Below are 22454 nucleotides of genomic sequence, written 5' to 3'. Positions count from 1 at the left end.
CGGGTGGTTACGGGTTTTTCTTCGGAATGTAAGTATCGGTTGCACCGAATAAGTAAAGGGTTTTTTTTGTAACACTTTATTTGACGAATTGAATACTCTCGGTAGTTTATCCATTATAAATCAAATAGTAGAAATACAATAATATTCGTTACAGGCTGGGAATAAAATAATTACTGATACTTTGGATTGAACATCCAAGATGTTTGCAATTGTTTTCGTATTTACCTGACTTATAAAATAAAAACTTGAGTTCACAGGACGTTGAATACTAAGAATTTATTTCATAGCATTCACAATAATAAAGTCCCAGTACTTTCATTTATAAATAACAAGATAAGGCTTAGTAAGTATAACGTTATTGTGAATTAAATGGAGCCAGAATAATATAATTGGATAAAACTTATGGTGTTTTATTAAGATGTACTAAAGGGGAAAATGAGAAAAAAGCTCTACTTTTTTCTGTAAACCTAAACCATTGATTAATGTACTCACAGTACTTAGTCAATGGTTAAACTGTAGGGCCTATTTTACGTGACTGTAAATTCCATAAAATAATATATCTAAAATAGTCCTCTTGGGCTTCTTAAATTGTCACCTTACACTGATGGGCAATATCTGTCAGTAAATCATTCCCAAACATTAACATAACGTTAACATGTCAAAGTTACAATTATTATTTCACTCTCTTCTAGAATCGATAATAATTCCTGTAATTCGTCTACTTTAATTACAGTTATTGTATTGTGGATGCTATGAAATAAATTCTTAGTATTCAACGTCCTGTGAACTCAAGTTTTTATTTTAGAAGTCAGGTAAATACGAAAACAATTGCAAACATCTTGGATGTTACCAAAGTATAAGTAAATATTTTATTCCCAGCCTGTAACGAATATTATTGTATTTCTACTATTTGATTTATAATGGATAAACTACCGAGAGTATTCAATTCGTCAAATAAAGTGTTACAGAAAAAACTTTTACTTATTCGGTGCAACCGATACTTACATTCCGAAGAAAAACCCGTAACCACCCGGTACAATCGATATATACATTCGATATTTATGAATTATGACGTCAGTATAAGGTTTCTGTACATGTGAACTTGTGCTCTCCGACTGATGCAACCAACCGCATAGTGTATAGTGCAGAGTGACTCGACGTTCTGTACCCACGAGCACCTCAGCTTCCACATGCACAGAAGGCCTTGGAACAGTTCCTGGGATAACAGCTATTTGTGTAATAAGCTTCACTGTATATCTTTATTGCACCTGTTTAGATAGTTGTTTCTTTCAACAGTTACAGTTGCGAATTGTGCATTATGATTTTGTAAAGGTAAAGGTGTTCATTCTTTACTGTTTGTTTACTTTTGACTTGAGCTGCTTGAAAATGTGTTTTATGATTATGAAAATTAAAGTGTTGTGAGTGTGCTGAAGCTGATTTGTTATCGGGTATTGACAATTAAATGTTTTGCGTGCATGAATTATTTATGAAGTTTTAAATGTTCACTTAACATATATTTTTCGGATTCCTCAAGAGTGATTGTTAATAGGTTAGGTTGAGTTGTGTTTGTGTGTGAATTTGTTGGATTGCAGTTTTGGTAGTGGTAGGTCTAGGTTAATTAAGTTAGTTTTGGGCCTTTCAGTTGAGTTTAGGTCTTAGAAGTTATTGCCTTTGAAAAAGTTAAATTAATAACTTATCTATTTATAAGAGTAGGTAGGCCTAAGTTTACCTTAACCATACTCAATGCCTTAACTTAGACCCACCACTACCAACACCAAAACTGTAATCTAACAAATTCACACACAAACCCAACCTAACCTCTCTTCTTGAGGAATCCGAAAAATACAGTTTAAGTGAACATTTAACACTTCATAAATAATTCATGCACGCAAACATTTAATTGTCAATATACCTAATATCAAATCAGCTTCAGCACACTCACAACACTTTAATTTTCATAATCATAACACACATTTTCAAGCAGCTCAAGTCAAAAGTAAACAAACAGTAAAGAATAAACACCTTTACCTTTACAAATTACAAAATCATAATGCACAGTTCGCAACTGCAACTGCTGAAAGAAACAACTATCTAAACAGGTGCAATAAAGATATACAGTGAAGCTTATTACACAAATAGCTGTTATCCCAGGAACTGTTCCAAGGCCTTCTGTGCATGTGGAAGCTGAGGTGCTCGTGGGTACAGAACGTCGAGTGTGCAGAGTGCTGAGCTTGAGCTGACCTGAGACCTGACAGAACGACAAACACCGAACACCTGAAAGTTTCATCATAGATCCATAGGTTTCTGTGTCGGACTTCGGACTGATAAACAAACATCTAATTGACTACAATACTATCTTTGCTAGTGTTTAGCTCTTATATTATTTTTCAGTAAATTAGTGAATTTGTAATTTATGATATAGGCCTAAGCAAGTTTTTATATACTAAAATGGGCCTACACGATGCGGCAAATATTTTATTGACTGCTCCTTTGGAAGTACTAAAAATCACGGTAGGAAACTTTGATTTGGTTGTTTAGGCCTTGAAATTTAATTTTACATTTATTTAGTTTTGCATCGTCATTTCGGTGTTGTGCACGATTATTTTTAACATATCCAAATTACAGCGATTTCAAATAGCCGGGAACCAGTTTGTTGATTTTTAAGGATATTCTAATGTCAAGGTTGCTTCAAATGGTGAAAGTTGCTAAGAGAAAAGTAAGGATTATTTGGAATTTTGCTAATTTATGCTTTAATTCTTTCACTTCATCAGTGATAATCAGATAGGTTTAGCCTAAGACAAATGATCTCTTTTTTAGCCATTAACATTCTGTCTCACATTTGAAAATATTAGGCTAGATAACATAAAAAAAGGTTACCATACCAAAAATAACTTAGCCTACTTAGTTAGTTAACAAGGTACGGTAAGTACCAGTTTGCAAATTTTGTAAAACGCAAGATATTAATTGTCTGGTTTATCTTCTAGGCTAAGCATTTTGAAGTTTGGACTCATTCTGCATCCAGTGGGCAAAAAAAATTATAGCCTAACAGCCTTCCTAAAGGCTTTGGGATATTTAGTAAGTTACGTTCTAGAGGCCAACAGGCAGAACAGGCTAAACCGATCAATGAACATGGACAACAATTATTTGTATTTTGATTAATTGAACAACTTCTAGGAATTAAGTCATGTTAAGGCTAATTGACATGGGAGTTACACTTCCATATCTGTTGGCACAAACAACTGAATGAGTAGGCTAATATTGATTATTCGATTGTTTCATTCGATATATCGTTCGGTTAGTTAGGCCTAGGTTAGAACCTTACCTAACTAACTTAACCAAACGATATATCGAATAATTGATAAATCGATCGATATTTTCATTCGGTCGTTTGTGACAACAGATATGGAAGTGTACCCACGACATGCCTATGGCTATAGGCCTAGGTGTATCTAGGTGTAGCTAGAGGCCCGTTTTTACCTTTTCTTCTGTAGGTAGGCCTAACTGATTTTTTTTAAACTTATAACCATCACAATGTTTAAGTACAAAGATACTTATCCAAACAAAATTATTGGTGGTAGGGCCTAGGCCTATTTTCAGTTGTATAAATCTGTCTTCTCTACTTTTTATTACCAACCAAATCATAAGTTATTATATAATGCAAATGCCTTCAGAGAAATAGGTACCGGTGTCCCTTGTTCATATTTACTGCTGAGCATAATAGAATGCTAAACTTATGGTTTGAAAACTATAAGCTTTGACTGAGTTATCAATATTTTATTTTATTTCAACGGACATTCCATTTTGTTTGATGTGTTACTAAAGATATATTGTACATTTCAAGATGACTAATATTAAATAACAACTGTGAACTTTTTACACTTAGACATAGGCAACAAAATAAATAACAATAATATAGTAATTAACAACAACAATCTAGTAATTAACAACAATAATAGCAAAAACATAACAAAGACGATCGTATTTACATAATAACCATAAATAACAAGGAAAACAGGCATGTTTGGGAGAATAAATATTAGCTTAAATAAGTATAACAGATTATGACTAGAGCAATTATGAAAAACTTTGTAACTTGAGTACAAAAAAAGTACAACAAAAGATATACGGTTAAGAAGAAATGGCATTCAAAGCAAAATCTTTGACTAAAAGTTAAAGTTACCTGGAACTTTTGCAGGTACAAAACTTATATTTACAAGGAACATGCAGTTTGAATGTGATTTTGAAAAGAAACTAGGAAAAAAAATACAACTTCAGTATCCAATCGTCAATGCTATAAGGTTAGGCCTAGGTCTACTTGTAAGCAGTTATCCAATATATTTTAAATTCAAAGTCATACCAGAAGCATTTTTATTTGTGATTTAAAGTTGATAAAATATCAATTAAAACAAAAAATATGAATTCAAATACCATTGAGATAAATCCTCTAGCTATTCACTGTCTCTTGAAATTATCTAAAACTTAGACCTAAAATATAATATAAAACTTGGACCTAAAATATAATTCACCTCTAAGAACCTAGATAAATTTCATCATTTAGGCTATTAAAAGTTTAAAGTATAAACGTTTTCAGCCAATAAAACACCCTTAAAAAATTTAAAAAGGTTACCTTAGAATCTTGTATAGGATTGTGTGCCTCCTAACTAAGGTTTGATAAAGGTTGTTTTTTCAGACCCAAACAGTTGGTGGAGTTGTATCCCAAGTGGCAACTGCTGTAACACCCAAAGCTCCACCCCCAACCAAGATTGTGATGGAGCCATTACCCCTGTGGCAGCTAGCCAGTTCCGGAGGCTACTATGTCAGACTTGCCGGAGTACTTGGAGCATCTGCTGTGGCTCTGGGGGCCTACGGAGCTCATTGTAAGTAATTTGTTACTTTTACTGTACCGTATCAAATTTCTTCATTATCAGAAGTCAGAAATGTTTATTGCTGAAGCTGAAAACACTTACATCAAATGCATTTTACTATTCTAAAACTTGTTGAGGATAACATACCTAAATCATTTTGTCAGTGTAAGATTTGCCAATAAATTTCAAGATTATCTGAGGAGCTCTGAGAATCAAAATTATTAACTTTACCTTGTCTTTATATTTATGAATTATGTAAATACTTCATGAAAAATAGAATCCTTTTTGAAAATCACACGAATGCGTATAACACAAGACGTAATTTTATAATATATCCCTCGCACTCAACAGCAAAATTTGAAAAATCTCCTGATTATATGACTCGTAGGGTAATTAATAAATTCTTATTATTAGAAAAAGACACAGACTTTAACAATTGTTTTTTGAAGAAGGTCAGGCAATACTTGTATAACAATGCATTTTATACTTTGAATGACTTTTTTAACAGTAGTGCTAAGTTAGTCTAGGCTTTGAGATGACATTGTACTTACTCATCATTAATTTATGACTATTCTCTATGTACATATTTGTATATTTATGGAGAAATAAAACTCTTTCTTTCTTTCTGAGCCTAAATAAGCTGTTTTTATAAAAAAAAGATTATTAATCTTAATTTCTAAGAAGCTAACCATTTGGCCATTTTTGAGCCACCGTCCATCATAGAGGAATTTCCCTCTTAGTGTCCACCATTATACCAATAGAGATGGGTACAACTATTATTTAAGTTTTTATCAGTGACATGTTATATATTTCTTTCAATATTCATGTAGGCCCTACTTGACTGTTTCAAGTTTCAACCCTGATTTGTTTGTAACATTTTCAAACTTTTGTTTCTTTTCAGCAACATTTCCAAAAGATGACAAGATTGAGCTGAAGGAAGTGTTTGAAAGAGCCAATAAGTACCACTTCATACATTCATTGGCAATGCTGGGAGTACCCTTTTGTCGGTGGCCGAAAACGGTGAGTTTAAATTATAAAAAAAGTAGTTTTCAAATGATTAGTAGACTATTCTTCATTCCTTCTTCTAAATTATTGTTAAATGACAAATGATTTCATACAACTACAGCACGCATTTCCACACTATTTCATACAAATAAATGTTCCAGAGCGGAACCTTTTTCATGCTCGGCATTGCCATGTTCTCTGGAACGTGCTACTACCTGGCGTTGACGGGAGACCGAAGTTTCAACAAGATTACTCCGGTCGGGGGCATCTGCTTTATTCTCGGATGGCTGTCACTCGCACTCTAGGCTGATGTTTATTCACTTCAGCTCTCTCCAATTAATGACTTCAACTTCCTTTTGTATCTTGCATAGAGTGATATTAGGGAACAATGAAATATACGATGGATCTTCTTAAAAGTTCTTGCTTCTGGGTTATTTCAAAGAATTTAATCATAATATTTTTGTATTTTATCTTGGTATTTTAGTTTATCAAGCCCAGTAGCATTTTAATGTTTTTTGTTAGTTAATGGTTCAAACCTTGGTCTTGTCCCAATGAGAAATGGTACATCTGGCAGCCTATTAACAATCTCGCTTGTATTCAAACTGGCAACCTTTAGAATTGAAGCCAAGCTCCATAGAAACTCAGCTACCCAGACACTTAATTTTTACATAAAATCTTATTAAAAAAAGTTATATTTCAAGCGAGATTGTTTCTGGACTCATATCAATCATTTTCATATCTCCTTGAATTTATTTTACCCCCAATCACAAGTTATTGCAAACCTCGATGAGGAGTCAAACTTGATAACAAGTCTTATTCAATAAGTTATCAAGGTTCTACTGCTGTCTAAATGTGGACGATAGATAGTAGCAAGAGTAAGGTTTGGACACTTAACTTTCAAAAACCATAAAGAATGCCTAAGGCGTATACACAAAAAATAAAATGTCATCTGCAACCCATTTGGGTAATTCTAAAAAAGAATAAAGAATTAAATTTAAATTTACATTCAAGCCGTTTGAATACTTTTTTATTCCTGTTACTAGTTATAATGAGTAAGATGAAGTCTTGGATGAAAAGAAAAACGTGTAAAGAGCTGGAATTTTTGTAGGTACAAAACTTATACTTTAAGTGAAATGAATGTGGATTTTTGTTTTGAACCATAAGAAATAGTTTTTAGGCTTTAGGTTATTTTCACCCTTTAACCGCATGCTTTATTAGTTTACTTTGAGGAATTGCAAATCTTTTGAAGCTCAATTATTTTTTTGATGTATGTGATGAAAAGGTTTTTTTTACCTTTAATTGTTTATATTTTAGTGATGCAACTCAGTGTTACCTTTTTTGCACTCCCTGTAAGATTTGTTTTTATCAGTATCAAAAGTTATTGAGGTTTGTTAAAGGTTAAACCTCTTAGTTGTAGATGTTGAGGATAACAGTTCAGAATTATGATTATTGTGATGTGTAAATAAATAGATGTTATTATTTGTCTATCAGTTTATTATTAGCCTTTTGTAGAATCATACTTTCCTGTATTTCAGAACGCAAAAATGTTCTTCCTTACAACAAATCTTCATTGACAGTAAGAATAAGAATAATTCATTCCATTGATCTTTTTACAAAGAAATAGGACACGTCATGTACTTTAAAAAATAATAATCTTAATACAATCAAATTTCTTATACATCAAAATTGCAGTTGATAAATTCACTTTAAGCTGTAAAAACCAAAAAGGGTTTTGAATATAAGCCAATTATAAACTCTATGTGAAAAATATAATAATCAAAAAATTTTGCACTGTCAGGTAGTTTATTAAAAACGCGAATATTGAGATGATTTTAAACAAGTCGCCCATTTTAGCCAGGCTATGAGGTTTCATAGCTTGCCTCCACCCCTAGTGTTGTACTCATGAGTGTTAGATCTAAGGGGGAAAGAATGCAAGTTTGACTTGGTGTAGAGTAAAACTTGAAAATGTACAAATTGATTACAGTTGGAATTTTTAATTCTAGGAAAAGAGGTTTACAATGAGCTAGGAAACTAGAATTAGCAATATTACGTATACTGCCTTTTTTTGTTTCAATCAACAGAATATAAGCTACATGAGGGGAATTTCCCCAAACTAGAATGCCATAGAGTATGTGGGACTGAAACAGACCGAAATACAATAGTCTCAAATATTCTTGGTTAACAATTGTTTTTAAATTTCCATAATAAGCAATCTATAGTTCGGCCGCTTAGAAAACGACCTGCGCGCTAATGCTAAACCAATGCTGGAGGAGGTCGCTTTCTAAGCGGCCGAACTATACTCTTGATAACTTTTGCAAACTGTCTCAATGTGAATTGACTAATTTAATTTTGAATCAAAATAAAAGCCTAAAAAGCTTGACAGAATCTAGGCTAATTTCCTGCTTGAGACTCAAATGTCAAATATTGTGTCTTTTCAAGATTAGAATGTAGCTCATTTTGAAGAAAACCAAGCAAGAGCCTGTTCCTCAGATCTGCTGTGACCTGCTTCAGGTACTTTAAGTTTTTGTGAATGACTAGTAAAGTGGTGTCATCAGCATAAATTATTGAATGGATATTGAGATTTTGAGGCAAGTCGTTTATGACAAAATTTCAGGTAGAGAGACAAAATTAGATTTTAAAATCGGGACTTAGGAAAACAATAGGTAATAGTTGTCTCACCTGAAATTAGTCACACCTTAAAAGTTTGTCCTGAAAGCCTAGCCTACAATGAGATAGTCCAGGATTCTAACATGTTTGTTAATTAGTTGTTGTTTCGAGTTTATTGGCTTAGAACAATAATTACAACAATGCTAACAACGTTTAGCTTACCTTTAACTAGTGCTCATCACAGCCACTCGAAAAATATGTGTAGCTAAATTTAGAATTTTGAATAAATGATTGTGAACGTGAATATACCTACCTAATTAATTTAGAAACCTAAATAAAGCGTGAATCGTTTGTTGTACTTGGTTAACTCCAAAATAAACGTGTCGGGAAATCAAACTCAGTTAAACACCAGAGTCGATACGGCGTTTCTTGGATTAAACTAACTTAAGCCTGTACGGGGTAAATGAATAAATTCTACGTACCATACAATACAATATTCTTTATTGTTCATTCGTTAAGAATTAAAATAGTGTCAATAAAATAATGAATTGTAGTATATCGTCAAACATATATAAACGTATATCGTTCTGGCAACTTAAATGATTTCCGAAGCTGGTTAGAGTCAAAAGGCTGTGTGCTCGTGCGTGAAAAAGCGTGCGGGGTGCGCGCGACTACGGGCACAATAACTTAAAAATAACAAAACTTCTCCAAAAATGAGAATAAACAAAATAAACTCGGTAGCACACTAAAGCTAATGCCTTAGGACTCCACCAGGAACGGGGGAAATATTTTACTCATCAAAATGATAGGAAGTAAGACTGTTGTTTTAGTCTCCAAACAGCAAGCGTATTGACGGTTCGGTAGCAGATGGACAACTGATCTTGAGGTCTGCTCCTCTGGCTGTTCTTCGCCACCGCCCCTGGCGGCAGGGTAGCTAACTAGCGTCCTCCCCTCTACGGTGACGTTGAACCCCTCTCGTCCTACTCTTTCGATGTCATCAACGCGGGCGCGGTTTACCCCGAACGTAGAAAGTTATAATAACTTTTAAATAAAACAAAAAAAAAACAATTTTTACCCCTCGATGGGTTTTGGGTCGTTACACGTTTATATAATATAGCCTACTAAGAAAAATAAAGGGCCTGAAAAAGAACCCTGAGGGACACCGGTCTTCTACAGGTTTCATAGCAGAAAATTTATTTTTAACTGATACATACTGGTTTCTGTCATACAAATATGATTGAATAATTTTTAGTGTGCCACTTTCAGTGCCATAGTAACTCTCCTTCAAACAAAACAACTCCTACAAAAAATTGTCTGTCCCAAAAAAACGGAGAGGTGGTCTTCTGCTACTTTTCCCAATATAGATGTATACCTTAGAGGATATTGTGCTCACATAACGCCAGTCTGATCTTAAGTAGTCAGTAACTTTTTGATGGTTCGAAAGTGGAAACTAGATCCAGCTGTCCTACATCATTGGGCTGTAATAAATGGTCCTGGCTTGAGAATCAACTGATTTGGGTTGTGAGAAATTGTTCGTTTAATTTATTTAACCCTCATTCTTCATGCATATTCACAAAATACAAAACTAAGTGTCAGCCTCGTTGAAATCTAATAACTGCCACTTGAAATTCTTACCTGAATTATTGTAAGGAACAGACACACAAATAGCTCATAAGTTCCAAGCAGTTCATGGGACAAAACAAATCCATAACAAATCAAAATATTGCTATTTCACCTTTCCAAGGGTGAATTTTCTAACATCCCTTTGGCGGGGCAAAATATCATGGCTAAATATGTAACAGTCTATCATCCAACAATGTTTATTGATCAATGTTGTCGTTGTGAAAGATTGGTTGAATACTTTTATAGTTCTTCATGTTTTGCTTAATCTTTGGCAGTAATGTTGCAAATTGTGTCTAAAAAAAAGTATAACACTAAGAAAGAACAATGAAATTGAATTCAAGGATGTGCCAAATATTTTAGATTATTTTATTCTTTCAAAAGCGTTGTCAAAATACCCAGTTTATGTGTTATGGTTTTTATTAAATATGCACGGCCAAACAAAAAACTTGTGTGACCAAACTAACATACGTACATAGGAATGTTATCAGGAGGAATTTTCTTAGCATATTTTGTCACAAATATTACCTCCCATGATAATTTGCAGCTTGCCAGTTTAGTTTTTTTTAATGTAGAATTAGTTTTCTTACTAAATATGGTTTCAATACCTCTGGAATTTGATTTTAATAAGGTAGGGAAAAGTATAAGTACCCTAACTAAAATGCCTTTAACTTTGTTATCTCATAATAATATTTTCACAAAGTGAGAAGAGTAAACAGATTCACAACAGAACTACAGGTCAAATAAAACCAAACTTAAAAGTTTTAACTCTTTTTTTCCAAATACAAAAATTAAACATAGAAATAAAGGCCGATCATATAAACAATGAAGACAGTACTGATAAGGATTTACACACATTAGAAACAAATTCCTGTGAAAACCTGGCTGTCTGGAATGTTATTAACTGTTAAGACTATTAATAAGTTAAGCTACAAAAAACTAAGATGAACGTTATAATTTATTTTGAGGTAGTAGTAATATAACGGGGTAAAAACAGTTTAAAAACAAGAAAACTTGAAAATTTTTGGAATATTTTCGTTTCTATTTCAATTGCATTAACAAACATGTAGATAGATATTAAAATATTTTTAAGTTTTGTATTTTTAACAAATATATAACAGATAAAGTCCCGAAGATTATGTTAGAGAGACATACTGACAGTACATTACCCAACCAAAACAGTTTGTGTGGTATATATACCCCTACATGCGCTACGCCTATTGCATTGTTTTGAAATTTCACCTCCAACTGTCACTTTCCAAGTATCTAATTATATACATAAACTTTATACACACTCTTAACAGATTGTAAATTATATATACAGCTATCATACAAAAATAAATTGTGACATCTTTGAATAAGTTCCATTTTAAATCAAACCGGTAAAGGATTTTTAGATTGGTTTTATGAACATTGAAGGCACACAGTTATGCTTATATTAAAACAAAGTTACAAACGACTCTAACATTGAACCCTCCACAAATATGTTATGATGTACAGTGAGAATATTGCTGAAAACTTAAACAACAAAAAATGCACTAAGTACAATTTAATACTTGTAAAAAAAATCGTCACTTCAAAGAAAAAAAGCCGTTCAGCATTAACACATCAATAAATACTTTTCAAATTAAAAAAACCTTTTAAAAGTGAAAACTGTCGTATGTTTTAAAAACGAGAACCAAGCAAGCACATGTTCAATAAGTTGAGTAATTTTTTTAACGGGACGGTTATCGACTATGTTCTGTAATCACTTGTCTCGATTTTCTTCCAGAGGTGTTCTTTTGGCGATCTTCCGTGGCGGGCTGTGGCTGAAGTTGGGTTCTTTCAATGCTGTCGAATGATCTCGGACTGGCTTCTGTACCACGTCCTTCCAGAAAAACAAGTTAAGAATTGTAAAAAATTGCTATCTACTTAGCTACAGCACAGTCGATAATCCGACACTTTCAATACTGGGAGGGTATTGAAATACCGTACTGAAATTATCCTCTAAACTAAGAGAAGTAGGCTAGTCTTAGTTAGCTAAGAGACAGTCAAAACATAATCAAACACATAAAAGATTGAGAGCCTGAAAAATACCTCACAGAATTCGTCTTATGTATGATGCTTTGTTATGGGTTCAAAATTAACCAATTTACATATTTCCTCATAAAACAGCTATGTTCGTTGAATAAAACCATTTGATTTAGCTCAACTTGTGTGTTCAGCTGTATAATCAGCTTACACAAAGTTTAAATTTTAGAAAAAGGAGGATAGCAGCTAGCTTACCTTGAAAGTGTGGGTAGGCCATAGAACAAGTAGAAAACAATTTGCACACAATATTTCGTCACCTAAGGGACTTTGTCAAGTGTAGAGAGAGTTTATAAATTACAATGGGTAATTTATAAACTCTCTCTACACTTGACAAAGTCCCTTAGGGGACGAAATATTGTGTGCAAATTGTTTTCTACTTGTTCTATGGCCTACCCACACTTTCAAGGTAAGCTAGCTGCTATCCTCCTTTTTCTAAAATTTAAAATCCTGGCCTAGAACCTTTCCTTAAACAAAACTTACACAAAGTTTAGTTAGGTACAACCTTTTAGACATTCCATCCCCACGTTAAAGTTGTAGCCAGCTTTTTAATCAAATTTGTCTTAGTTGATGTGAGCCCCCTACAGATTGCGCTGATATAAATTACTGATTTCTGCCGATTACACGATGGTTTTTACCAAGTCAAAGTGATGGAATGACTTATTATGAGCTAACTGTTGTGACCCAGTAACTATGTCAGTAACAAAAAAATAAAGTACAAAATAGAGTTTTAGACACTAGAGCAATCTGTGACTGGCTCACACAACTACATTCGTTTTTAGTAAAAAAACTGGCGACAGCTAATCCATTTACATGGGATGTCTTCTTCTGTATCCAATAGTCAATGGTACAACCTATCTTTCAAATCCTATCAAACCATATGTGTTTAAATGTTTTAAAAGGTCGCTGTACATGTCCAACTAGAAAATTACCAAGCAAAGCACAGTCAAATTAGCTACTTTACATCTACGGTACTGATAGTTGATAATACAAGCAAAAAAATTTAAAATGATCAAACCACAATCCCATGTAATGAAAAGAGTTGAATAACGGGGTTGGGGGAAATGTCTGGCTCTATAAGAAGTCCAAGGTTATACTTATTGGTAACACTAGCAGTGAATGTGTTAGGCCCCATTGGTAACGCAGTAATTGTGTTAAATCCGTTTGCCGTTTGAGACAGTAACAGTGAACGAGTTAAAAAATTGGTGACCCCCTACCAGTGACTGTCTTAAACCCATTGGTGGCACCACCACTGAACAAGTTAAAACAATTTGTGACACTAACAGTGAACGAGTTAAAACATTGGTGACCCCCTACCAGTGACTGTCTTAAACCCATTGGTGGCACCACCATTGAACAAGTTAAAACAATTTGTGACACTAACAGTGAACGAGTTAAAAAATTGGTGACCCCCTACCAGTAACTGTCTTAAACCCATTGGTGGCACCACCAGTGAAACAAGTTAAACCAATTTGTGACACTAACAGGGAACGAGTTAACCCATTGGTGACACTGGCGGTGACTGAGTCAAATCACACAAACATTGTTTTCATAGTCATGAGCCTAGAGGACATACCGTGGATCCGCTGTACACAGGCGGCAAGATGGTAACTGAGTCTGTACAGTTGTGAACCTTGAAGATGCCCACCAGCGTGTCAGCTAGCTCAAACATGTTGGCTCGCAGCGAGATTATGATAAACTGGGCGTTTTTAGTTCTCTCCTGGAAAAACAAATCACAGAGTTGTTAGGTCACACAATAACAGTAAAATCATTGAATTTCCTAATTGATTAGATTGTGAAATGTTTGATCTGAGTGACATCTAAAGAAATACAATGTAACAATCCTGTGGGTGTTGAGTTTGGAAGCAAATTAAATCTTATATCACAGTGGTTGTCTCTCCCATCCCAACGCTCCCCTCCTACTTCTCCGAATCGAGACTTTCCTCCCACTTTATAACAACTAATATTTAAAAAAATTTCATCTTTACACCATCTTCCAACACATTGTGAAAATTGTTACCTTGATATAATGTCCAACGATTGAGACGTTCTTGAAGTCCAGTGCAGCGTCAATCTCATCCATGACGTAGAGAGGCGTAGGCTTGTAGTAATGGAGGGCAAACACAAGCGCAAGTGATGACAGTGTCTTCTCACCTCCGGACAGATTGGAGATGTTCTTCCACGACTTCTTAGGTGGCCTCACACTGTAAAACATTTGTTGGATTGGATAAAGAATGAATTCTCAATGAAAGATTACAGAAGGAAATGTTTTTAGAAAAAACTTTGGCATAGAAAAAAGGTAGTAGTTTTGGAATCACGACTCTGATGACGTGTTTATAATTTGGTGATGTTACTTCAAATTTTAGTAAGGCAAAGTTAATTAACTTCAACACTCATCCAACCAGACATTCTACACCCTGATAATTACTACAAACCTGAACACAATTCCCTCAGTGAACGGGTCCAGTGAGTCAACCAGTTCCAACTCTGCGTCCCCGCCAAGTGTGATCATCTGGTACATTTCCTTCAACTTGTCCGTGATGATGGTGAAGCCAGCCATGAACTCATTCAAACGAGACTTGCGCACGTTGTCATGCCACGTTCTCACCTCGTTGCGCTTCTCCGTAACCTCTTCCAGTTCTCTGGTACGCTGCTCTAGTTGCTGAAGCTGTGGGCAAAAGAATCAGTTAATTGGTAAACTTACTCATGGGAGATAAGTATATTGTCATTCAATACCCCAGGAAAAAAGGTTACTTGACCTACGGTATTTAAAATTATTTTATATGATCTTTCATAACAACTATAACTATGCTCTTAAAAATAGGTTTTAAAAATTTATCAATCTTATCCTTTTTTAGGGACAGTATTCATTTACAGCAGGTTCAGCCATAAGCCAAAAACTGAATATTACACAAATTGTAAAAGCATTAATTTAGATACAGCAGTCCCTCAATAATTCAACTTCCAATAATCTGGATCCTACACCCTACAGTAATCTGGCTGAAACCCCCCTGTAATAATCCATGCCTAATCCATGCCTGCCTTCTTTCTTATGTTAAAACTACCTTCTTTGAACTAACATATGTTTTATTTTATTATTATATTTTTGTAAATGTTATCAAAAATACGCATCTTTTGTCAAGTCCTATTAATTTTTGTCTTGTCTGTCTTTAATATTTTTAACATTGGTGCCGAAACCCGACTTATAAATTATGCCAAGAAATATGTCAATCCGGAAGTCAGGGAGAGAGAAACGTCTTGTCTGTCTTTAATATTTCTAACACTCCCTAAAAATTAAAGTAATGGAATGTATGTAGTACATTGCTACAATATAGAAAAATTACTTTTTATGAAATTACATTACCATAATAACTGTACTGTTCAATTATTTTACAGGAGATACAGTAACTAATTCTGAACAAACTACACTATTACAGGGTCTTTCAAGACTAATTCCAGATTTTTCAAGACTATTTTTTCCCAACTTTTAGTGATGTTAAGATACCACAATGCATTTGGAGACGAAAATGGAACAAACTAACTTTCGCACACTCGCCACCCGCTCACAACAATGCCAATGTCCCTCCTAGACTGACTTAGATGTCTCAAACTTATTTATGGTCATTCCAATAATTTAAATGGTCTCTTGATAGTCTAATCAGCCGTCATTTTAAAAGCAGGATTATCGATGAACTACTACATATTTTATCAAGTGAATTGTACTAACCTTCTCATAATAATCATCAATCACTTTCAAATTTGGTTTCTGCTTCTCCAGATGAGCTTGGACAGTTGTTGTCTTGTATTCGAGTTTTCGAATGTCAATCTCAGAGAGATGTTCATCACCATACTTGGGAAGCTCCAAGTCCACTTCTTTTTTGGGGATCTTTCTCAGTTCAAGTTTCCCAAGCTGTAGAAGATGAAAAATAAATATGATAATACCTTGAAAAGTATCTGACTAATATCGTTTCTGAACCATAAAAACTGTTATATCTCTCTTTAGTAGGGATGGACAGATCCCAACATTTTGGGAATTTTTTGGGAAAAAAATATTTCCGATTATCGGGACGGGATTACATTTTATTCGGGAATTTTTCGGGACGGGATTTGGTCCGATCGTTGGCGATTTTGCCGCTTCGCGAGTGACGATGGTGCCACTATTGCGAGAGATGTTCACGATATATCCGCGAACGCAGGAGACAAAGTCATTTCGACGATCACGTCCTTGACCGCGGAGTCATACCGACAATCGCGCCGTGACCGCGAGTCATAACGACAATCGCGCTGTGACCTCGAGTCATAACGACGATCGTGCTGTGACTGCGGAGTCATACCGACAATCAAGCCGTGACCGCGAGTTATACCGACGATCGCGCTGTGACCGCGAGTCATAACGACGATCACGCCGTGACCGCGGTAGTTTTGACGATCGCACAGTGACCGCGAGTCACAAGTTTCTATAGGTAGGCCCTTTAAGCCTATAGGTAGGTACCTGTAAATTGTTACCCATTTTTTTGGTTTTTATAGATCAGTGCCACAAATGGTAAAAATTGATTTTGTTTGTATTTTTTGGTTACTGCAATACTCGATACTTTATTTTTATGCACAGAAAAAAATCCCGTCCCGTCCCAAACTAAAAATTTAATCCCGTCCATCCCTACTCTTTAGTTTATAACAATCATGAAATAAAAAGATCTGAGCTTTGCACCCTCACTAGACAGTACCGAGATAAAATCAGGTAATAATGTCAAACATGAATTTCCTGTTATGTATGAGAAGGGAAAACCCGTCTCAAAATTTTATGAGAAATAAAAAATTTCGTCTCGTCTTGTCTCGAACTGAAAATCCAATCTCATCCATCCATAGTAAAGAGGGACTGTTTCCTTTATTCTAGCATAAAGAAGTAACATTGAAATTCTAATGTGAAACTGTAGGGTTTCTTCTGAGTAATGAGCCAGAATATAATATACACACATCAAAATCACAATCCTTCAAACAACAAATTAAATTTCAGAGGAACTTTGCAAGTTTACAAAATATTTAAGACAAACTCACCTCTCTATCTTTGTGTGCTATTTTCGCCTTGAAGTCATTTATGGTTGCAGTTAAATTCTTGATGACTCTGTCTTCTTCTAACCTTGAAGCTTTTAGAGTATTCTCTTCCTTGACAATATCAGCGATTTCTGCCTTCAGGTCAGTCAAAACTTGTTCAAGTTCAATTTCTTTTTTCTGTAATAAAGAAAAGATTAAGACGGAAATTTTAAAATCTTAAACTATATGAGTAATAACTACCCCCCATTTACATCCTAATAAACTTTGACAGTGCACAATTGTGTTAGAGGGTCTTTTTAAAAACTTTTTTCTCAGTTTAAGTGCGTCGTAGGGAAAATATACGCATACTGTAGGAAAGATATTTTCCTGTAGGTGTGCAGAATCCCTTTAAAAATTAAAATAAGCTAAAAAATAAGGACAAAAAATGAGTTTTTTATTTTAAAAAATTAACATGGGCCTTATGGGTTGTCACGCTGGTGACGAAATAACGACGAAATATAAACAGAAAATCAATACAAATGGAAGAAATTCCAACCACATTTTTATTTACAGCGTGGGGTTAAAATAGAGAAGTTTGAACATTAGATACTGTATTTTTGGTTGATTTTTCGACCACTGGACGACCACTAGTATAATATAAAATGGCAACACAGCATAAAGCAATAGATGACTATATGTTTTATTGTAAGAGATCATAACGATGTCAATCTATTGTAAACAAACTTACTGTATTCATTAACTTCTAAGAGAGTAGGGAGCACTGATACTGGTATGTGATTATAAATGTAATTTTTACTCTCTGTATTATAGTTGTAAAGAATTGCCTAATAAGAATTGATTTAACAGGACAAAAATACATTTTAATGAAACCTTATAATTTACATTTTTTTTTCTCAAATAAATTACCCGAGATTAACTTAACATGAAATTTTACAAGATAAAGAGGTAACTCACAGAGAGGTCTTCTAGTGCAGCTAGAACTTCTTTCGCTTCCTCAGTGATTTTATCCTTGTCTTCCTTTATCTTGATAAGTCTATCCTGCATCTGCTCAATGTCAGCTTCCATATTCTTGATTGCTTCTTTGGATTTTTTTGTGTTCCTGCAATCAGATTTCTTAATGAAACAATGATTATTTTGTTTCACTAAAATAAAATTACTTCATCAATACAGTATTTTAAGATGGACATATTTTAAAGTAAAAATCACATGTTCAGATTGAATGTCACCCTTTGTGGTGATTTAGCAGGATGTAAGACCAGCAGTTTAATTCAAAACAGGACAATGACAAGTTTACTGTAAATTATAAGATAGTAAGATAGTTTGAAACACAATATCCAAATGAGAAGAAGGAAAGTTAAAAACCAATATTACCCATGCAGGCTTGACAATATACCCAATTTGCCGAAAAACTACACAAATAAATTCCAAGTTCCTTAACGACACAAATAAGTCCCTTTCAACAGTTACCGTTTACTATATTGATATTGCTATGGAAAAAAAATCACAATAACTATAGTTAATTACATTACACATTAGTTAATAATATTAGAGGACAAAAATAAAATAGCATTTTATTGATTTGCTTTTAATTTATGATTAGTTTCCCAAAAGAAATCTCCAATTCCGTTCCACCATGGCAGGCATATTATGTCAGGATTTTGATTATGTCTAATGTCGTTTAGCCAATATTTGGTAGTTCTATACTTTTTTTTTCATTTTCGAGGTTCTAGTCCAAATGTTTTTCTACATTACTTCAGGCTAGGCCTAGAGGAGTTTAAGGATGATCAACTAGATACAATCCATTGGAGTTTAAGGGGATTCAAACTCAGAACCTCTACTCAGGGACCAAAGTCTCGCACTCTACTACTGGACCAGCTCCCCTTAATTAGATACATTAGACACATCGTTAAAAATACCAAAAACATTTGTGTTTCTATCAAAACTGTTATGTTATACAGAACATAAAAAAAAAACTTGTCAACAATTACCTTTCAGCTGTCTTGATAGCTACTCCAAGTTTTGTGATTTCAGAGCTGATTTTGTCCGCCTTTTTGATTACTTCGTTAAGTTTTTTCTGTGCTGCGTTGGTTCGGCCGCCAGTAATCTTCAAGATCTCCTCATGGACTGTCTTTACTTTCTCCTCTACCTTTCCAGCTGAACCCTCGGCCTTGTCCAACTCTGTAAATTCCATGTTTTACTCAATATACTACACCTGTACTCACACATGGTCAAGTAATGTATCACATTTTTCTAATTAAGTAACAATGCCATAATAATTCACTTTTAATTGTTAATTTATTTTCTTCCTCAACTGCTACAGCATTTTTACAAAGACTTAATACAAGTTCTCTTTGATTATCTAACGTGATTGCGTCAACACTCATGATCATTCATCTCCCATTATCACATTTTTCTAACTTCACTATATCCTTAAAAGAACCAACGGAACTGATAGGTAATGCATGCTCGACCATAGGTTATTAACGATTATTAAAAATGGTCCTGATCCATACAAAACTCATTTGCAACCCATCAAAGACTTTTTCATGGTTATAAAAATTAACGTTACTCAATCAGCTCAACACCATTGTTAGTATTTGAGAATTCAAAGTATCGTTTTCAATTTAATTACAGCAACCTTTTATCCCCAACAAGTGGTATGGATTAGTTAGGTGTTCTTTCTTACCTTTCTTAGCTGCCTCGACAGTGGACTTCATCTTCTTGACAGTGCTCTGGTCCGGAGCCACTTCCTTGACTCTGGCCTCCTGAGCCTTTACCTGCTGTCTCAACACCGGCTCCTGGCTGCTCAGGCCCTGGCAGGAACATCACAGGACATTAGACAAGGATCATGTTGAATGTTATCAAGTAAATGTGGGTTAAATATCACCAAGTTGCTCATCCAAGAGCGCTGCATCTTGGTTTCAAAAGTTAAATTTGTGGCAATTCAATTTAAAACATTTATTCATTAGTATATATTTTATATACAAGAATGGTGTCAAATACATGATTACATAAAATATAAAAAAAAAAGACTAATAGTAGTACACTTCAGTGAAACAGCAATAGGCCTAAAACATTTCAAGTCTATGCTGTAAGTCAAGGGCATGAATGCCTACTAGACTACAGTCCACCACACTATAACATTGCACTGGTGAGAAAATTTACAGTTACTCCAGGACAAAAACATGATTTTCAAGATTACCAGGGACACGTAATCCAATAAAAACTGTTGGCTTGCAACTTAAGTTTGTTGATACAATTGTAATAGGAGGGTCAAATATTGTAAAGAGGAAGTGTTTGGCAATGTTGTGTGAGTAGGCTGGTAGTGTTGTTAAACAATAACTTGTTGTGCTGATCTACTGAACGCTGTTGCTTTAAGTAGGCCAGTGCACTTGATCAAGGGGTCAGTTTTGGTGTGTAGTGTTTGTGTGGTGCACCGGAGGACAGGGTCCTGCTGGGGGAGCTGGAGCCCAAGGCCCTTGGCCTTGGGTCTAGGTAAGACAATGTAAACGGTTTTCAAAATTGGGGTTTAGAGTCTTTTCCAAATTGGGGTTTAAGCTACTAACTTATTTATACAGTTCCAGTCTACTCTACCTTATTGTTTGATTTTAATTTTTGTGTTCTTTGTGTTGTTTTGAGTAATTAATAAAGTTGGGTTTTGTAAGCGAGTGCTGAGTTTCATTCCTGAGCTACGTCACCCAAAGTAACAGTACGTATTCCAAGAGGAATACGACCGTTACAAGGTGGTGGAGGCGCCGGGAGTTTTGTAATTTTTTACAAAACTTCGATCTTGGTACCTCTTAAAAAAAAAAAAATTGGCTTTAATTTTTGGGGTTCTTTTGGTGAAGAAAAATTTTGGTTTTTGAATATTTTTTTTTTTATTATTTGTAATCATCACTTTGGTGCAGTTTTTAATCAGTTCTATTTGGGGGTTCAGTGTTTTTTGGGACAGCAGTGAAGGGCTGGAATGCCGTAAATGTGAAGTTTTTCAGTGTTATTTTGTGTGAGTCTATGCGTCATGTGCGGGTTGCACGTGAGTACAATATGTGTTCGTGTTGGTTACACGAGTGTTCTATGTGTCATGTGCGGGTTGCACGTGAGTTCGATATGTGTTCGTGTTGGGTTACACAAGTGTTCTATGCGTCATGTGCGGGTTGCACGTGAGTTCGATATGTGTTCGTGTTTGGTTACACGAGTGTTCTATGCGTCATGTGCGGGTTGCACGTGAGTTCGATATGTGTTCGTGTTTGGTTACACGAGTGTTCTATGCGTCATGTGCGGGTTGCACGTGAGTTCGATATGTGTTCGTGTTGGGTTACACGAGTGTTCTATGCGTCATGTGCGGGTGCACGTGAGTTCGATATGTGTTCGTTGAGTTTATTGTGTATCGTGTTTGGAAGCACGAGAGTTTTTGCGTTATGTGCTAAGTGCACATGGTTGTTAAGCGTTGTGTGCTGGATGCACGAGGTATTATGTGTTGTGCTGGCTCCACAGGGTTTTCATTTGTTACGTGCTGGGAGCACAAGGTGAATTTTTGTTATGTGCTGAGTGCACGAGGTATTTTTGTGCTGTATGCTAAGTGCTAGCTGCACAAGGTTTTTATTTGTTCTGTGCTGGATGCACATGTGTAATGTGTGTTTCAGATGTAGTTTGCTGTGCACAAGTGTGTGTATTTGCCTGGTTAAATTTGTGTTGAATCTGGGATCTTGTAGTTCCCAGGTTTCTTGATGATGCGATTCTGTGGTTGCAGACCTGCTATTTCCACTCTAGAGTGTATATTGTGCGAATAATGTGGCGGACACATGTTGTCAAACTAGTCTGTTTCAGCTCTTTATGCGCAGTAGATGCAGAGAATGGTGGATCAATATATATTATTTGTAGAAGTAGTTTGAGGGATAATTATTCAAAGTGTATTATGGTGTACTGTTTTAGAAATATATTTGAGTTTAAACTTTAATTTGGTAGTAATATATTTTTATTTCAGATGGGGATTTTTACGAATGGTTAATACTGTTAATGATTAGAGTAGGTGTTCATGTTGATATTTCAGGGTATTGCACAAGCTTAGTTGCAGTGGCAGAAGTCAGCATGTTTGTAGGCTGAGGAATGCTGATCATAGGGTAAATGGCCTCTCTGTGACCTGACCTTGCTGAGTGCTGACCGTGTTTTGTTACAATGTTTACCTTTTAATACTGATGCTCTAGAGTTTGCTTTGGGAAATCAGCAATGCATGAATGT

General features: G+C 34.9%; 2 protein-coding genes across 4 annotated transcripts in view; one reads left to right on the top strand and one right to left on the bottom strand.

Moving 5' to 3' along the window:
* Nucleotides 1-2306: 2306 nt before the first annotated feature.
* On the top strand, nucleotides 2307-7355 carry LOC128991948 (transmembrane protein 256 homolog). Of its 2 annotated transcripts, none has more exons than XM_054415247.1 (4): nucleotides 2307-2511; nucleotides 4691-4877; nucleotides 5767-5885; nucleotides 6032-7355. In XM_054415247.1, the coding sequence occupies exons 1-4, from the start codon at nucleotides 2449-2451 to the stop codon at nucleotides 6173-6175; spliced, it is 513 nt and encodes a 170-aa protein (XP_054271222.1). In that variant the 5' UTR covers nucleotides 2307-2448; the 3' UTR covers nucleotides 6176-7355. The 2 variants fall into 2 exon arrangements, with proteins under 2 accessions (XP_054271222.1, XP_054271223.1); XM_054415248.1 differs by lacking the exon at nucleotides 2307-2511 and adding an exon at nucleotides 2525-2716.
* Nucleotides 7356-10852: 3497 nt separating this feature from the next.
* LOC128991678 (structural maintenance of chromosomes protein 4) overlaps nucleotides 10853-22454 on the bottom strand; it is a 36240-nt gene continuing 24638 nt past the window's right edge. Inside the window, exons 15-23 of one of the 2 annotated variants that reach the window (XM_054414772.1) lie at nucleotides 19903-20029; nucleotides 19205-19394; nucleotides 18171-18315; nucleotides 17220-17393; nucleotides 15892-16074; nucleotides 14600-14832; nucleotides 14185-14368; nucleotides 13741-13884; nucleotides 10853-11964 (exon numbers count right to left, since the gene is read on the bottom strand). In XM_054414772.1, the coding sequence (XP_054270747.1) occupies nucleotides 11845-11964; nucleotides 13741-13884; nucleotides 14185-14368; nucleotides 14600-14832; nucleotides 15892-16074; nucleotides 17220-17393; nucleotides 18171-18315; nucleotides 19205-19394; nucleotides 19903-20029 (1500 nt within the window). In that variant the 3' untranslated portion in view covers nucleotides 10853-11844. The remainder of the gene's footprint in view (nucleotides 11965-13740; nucleotides 13885-14184; nucleotides 14369-14599; nucleotides 14833-15891; nucleotides 16075-17219; nucleotides 17394-18170; nucleotides 18316-19204; nucleotides 19395-19902; nucleotides 20030-22454) is intronic. The other variant, XM_054414773.1, reaches the window with a different exon arrangement.

The sequence above is a fragment of the Macrosteles quadrilineatus genome, unplaced genomic scaffold, assembly GCF_028750875.1.
Source record: "Macrosteles quadrilineatus isolate MER2022 unplaced genomic scaffold, UCM_ALF_1.0 Scaffold_4__1_contigs__length_99947679, whole genome shotgun sequence".
NCBI lineage: Eukaryota > Metazoa > Arthropoda > Insecta > Hemiptera > Cicadellidae > Macrosteles > Macrosteles quadrilineatus.
The sequence above is the reverse complement of the archived record's forward strand: the minus strand, read 5'-3'. Positions and strand labels throughout refer to the sequence as shown.

What these genes read in the sequence shown, in the direction of transcription:
- LOC128991948 (XM_054415247.1), top strand. Translation starts at nt 2,449, where the DNA reads ATGGGCCTACACGATGCGGCAAATATTTTATTGACTGCTCCTTTGGAA. An exon ending in TGGAAGTACTAAAAATCACG is followed by an intron (nt 2,512 to 4,690) that starts GTAGGAAACTTT and finishes TTGTTTTTTCAG; the next exon opens with ACCCAAACAGTTGGTGGAGT. An exon ending in TTTGTCGGTGGCCGAAAACG is followed by an intron (nt 5,886 to 6,031) that starts GTGAGTTTAAAT and finishes TAAATGTTCCAG; the next exon opens with AGCGGAACCTTTTTCATGCT.